The 2106-nt window shown below is 53.4% G+C and overlaps 1 protein-coding gene across 1 annotated transcript; it reads left to right on the top strand.

Annotated features, from left to right (window-relative positions):
* Nucleotides 1-412: 412 nt before the first annotated feature.
* On the top strand, nucleotides 413-2100 carry DSN1 (DSN1, MIS12 kinetochore complex component; the record flags this gene model as incomplete). Its single annotated transcript, XM_009877810.1, has 7 exons — nucleotides 413-650; nucleotides 1061-1134; nucleotides 1219-1291; nucleotides 1471-1558; nucleotides 1692-1751; nucleotides 1855-1926; nucleotides 2019-2100. Coding segments are annotated over exons 1-7 (687 nt in total), but the record flags the coding sequence as incomplete, so codon positions are not given.
* Between the last annotated feature and the right edge of the window lie 6 nt (nucleotides 2101-2106).

The following is a 2106-nucleotide window of genomic DNA, read 5'->3' as shown; positions in this document are numbered from 1 at the left end:
TCTGCCACCCTCAAAGACAACGAGTTCCTTCGGACGTTTAGGTTTGTGCCCGTGACCCTGGCCCCATCGAAAGATGCTTTTCCTCTCTTTTTACCCTGCTGACTATAGATCTGTTTCCCTCAGCTTCCCATCCCAGGGACAAGGAAGTGGATCCTGAGCAATTCCTAAAGCCACCTGACCCAGCCACTGTCAGCTCTGCCACCCTCAAAGACAACGAGTTCCTTCGGACGTTTAGGTTTGTGCCCGTGACCCTGGCCCCATCGAAAGATGCTTTTCCTCTCTTTTTACCCTGCTGACTATAGATCTGTTTCCCTCAGCTTCCCATCCCAGGGACAAGGAAGTGGATCCTGAGCAATTCCTAAAGCCACCTGACCCAGCCACTGTCAGCAAGAACGTTAGTTCCCCAGCGGCTATGAGGAAAAGATCCCAGGAAAGCCCCCGCCTCCAAAAAAGCGCCCTCGAACCTAGTCCCAAGAGGCTGTCTCCCTGGAAAAGCAGTCCCAGGAAGGACCATTCGCCGAGTTCTTTCAGCTTGTCGCCGAGACTCCTCGTCCCGACTCCTCAAGCCAAGCGTCGCTCTTGGTGTCGTTCCAGCCTGAAGGGGATGAAACGCCGGAAATCTCTGCCCCCTGTTCACCAGGATGTCACGGGTGGGTGCTCCGCTTCTTCCCTGGGTCGAGCAATCTCTTGAAACTCGCGGGGCAGCCCACAGCAAGTTGGAATTTAATCTCCTGGCACGACCTTTATTGCAGTCTCATAGCCTGGTGTCCGTGCTGGCAGCGCTCTCAGAGGTGTGGGTACTGGTGGTTAAAGGGAGACGCTGCGTTAATGGCTTCTGTAGACCAGTGGTTTGTCGTCTCTGCCTTTTTATTTCCGTGGTCGAGCCCTAAGAATGACTTTTTCCTTGTGAGGAACTCTACTTCTTCCCCCCCTTTTCCCTGCCTCTTCCACGTCCCGCACACCACACTCCTGTACGACAGCTTTTAGCGTCTTTCAGGAACGTCTCAGCAGCTTGCGTCTTGGTGTGAATGTAATTCATCTTAAATATTTATTTTTTTAGAATTAAGCAAATCGATCAGCCTCGACCTGCCGGAGACAGACCGGCTTTCTATGCTGCTGTTGTCCAGTTTCCAGGTAAAACCCTCTCTTTCAATGGCGAATTGTCACCGTCTTGCCTTTCTTCTGCCGCTAAACATCCTTTTTGCTGTCTTTTTGTAGTTTTCTGCCCAGAAGCTCGAACACACGTTGAGGCAGACCGAGGGCTTTAGCCCCAAGGCTTTCAAAGCTAACGGTAAGGTGGCAGGGGCAGCCACGAGCTCAGAACCGAAGGCATCCTCGGGATGTGGCCGCGGAGATGAGTTATCCCTTTAGAAACAGTTCTAGAACGTCTTCGGATCTTAGGAAAGGGGCTTCGTTGCTCGGGACGACTGATTTTCCTTGGTTTCTCTTGTATTTTGTCTCCCTGTGCAGTGCGCTCGGTTTCAGAAGAGCTGAAGCGCTACGTGCACAAGTTGAAGCGAGACGGAACGCTGAAGAACTGCGTAGAAGACCCCAATGGGTAAGGACTCATCCCTCGTGGGGCGCGGTTTTGAAGGGAAATTGGGCGAATTTAGATCAGAAATTCTTCAGCGCGAGGGTGGCGAGACGCGAATAGTTGGAGGAGATGCAGGAGCCTTTTCCCTTCTATTTAGGGTCTTGCTGGACTCGGCTTTGGATGAGTCGGTGGCCCAAGTGAAGGAGTACATCACCAGGTGAGACGGACTCTTTGCCATCTCTTGCGAGAGGCAGTTCTGGGTGCATTTCGGGGGTTTTTCATAGTCTCCGGGGCGCAGACTCTCCTCTCACCCTCGCCAGGTTCACCGCCGAGTGTCGCGCCTGGGATCAGCTCCTCCTGCGCTATCAGGAAAGCGCCGAAGAAATGTCCAGGTGTGGATTGTTTCTCCCCACTTCCCAGCCCCGGGGTGTTTGGAAAAGAAATTAAATGATAATGACTTTTGGGGATGTTTTTTATTCTGCAGGCAGCTGGAGGAAGGCAGGCGGAGCGGCGGGCAGGCAGCGCCTCCCGATTACCTCCAGACGTCGTCTCAGGCCGAGGTGCTCGCCACC

Source organism: Apaloderma vittatum, unplaced genomic scaffold (genome assembly GCF_000703405.1).
Source record: "Apaloderma vittatum isolate BGI_N311 unplaced genomic scaffold, ASM70340v1 scaffold19200, whole genome shotgun sequence".
In the NCBI taxonomy this organism is placed as follows: Eukaryota; Metazoa; Chordata; class Aves; order Trogoniformes; family Trogonidae; genus Apaloderma; species Apaloderma vittatum.
The sequence above is the reverse complement of the archived record's forward strand: the minus strand, read 5'-3'. Positions and strand labels throughout refer to the sequence as shown.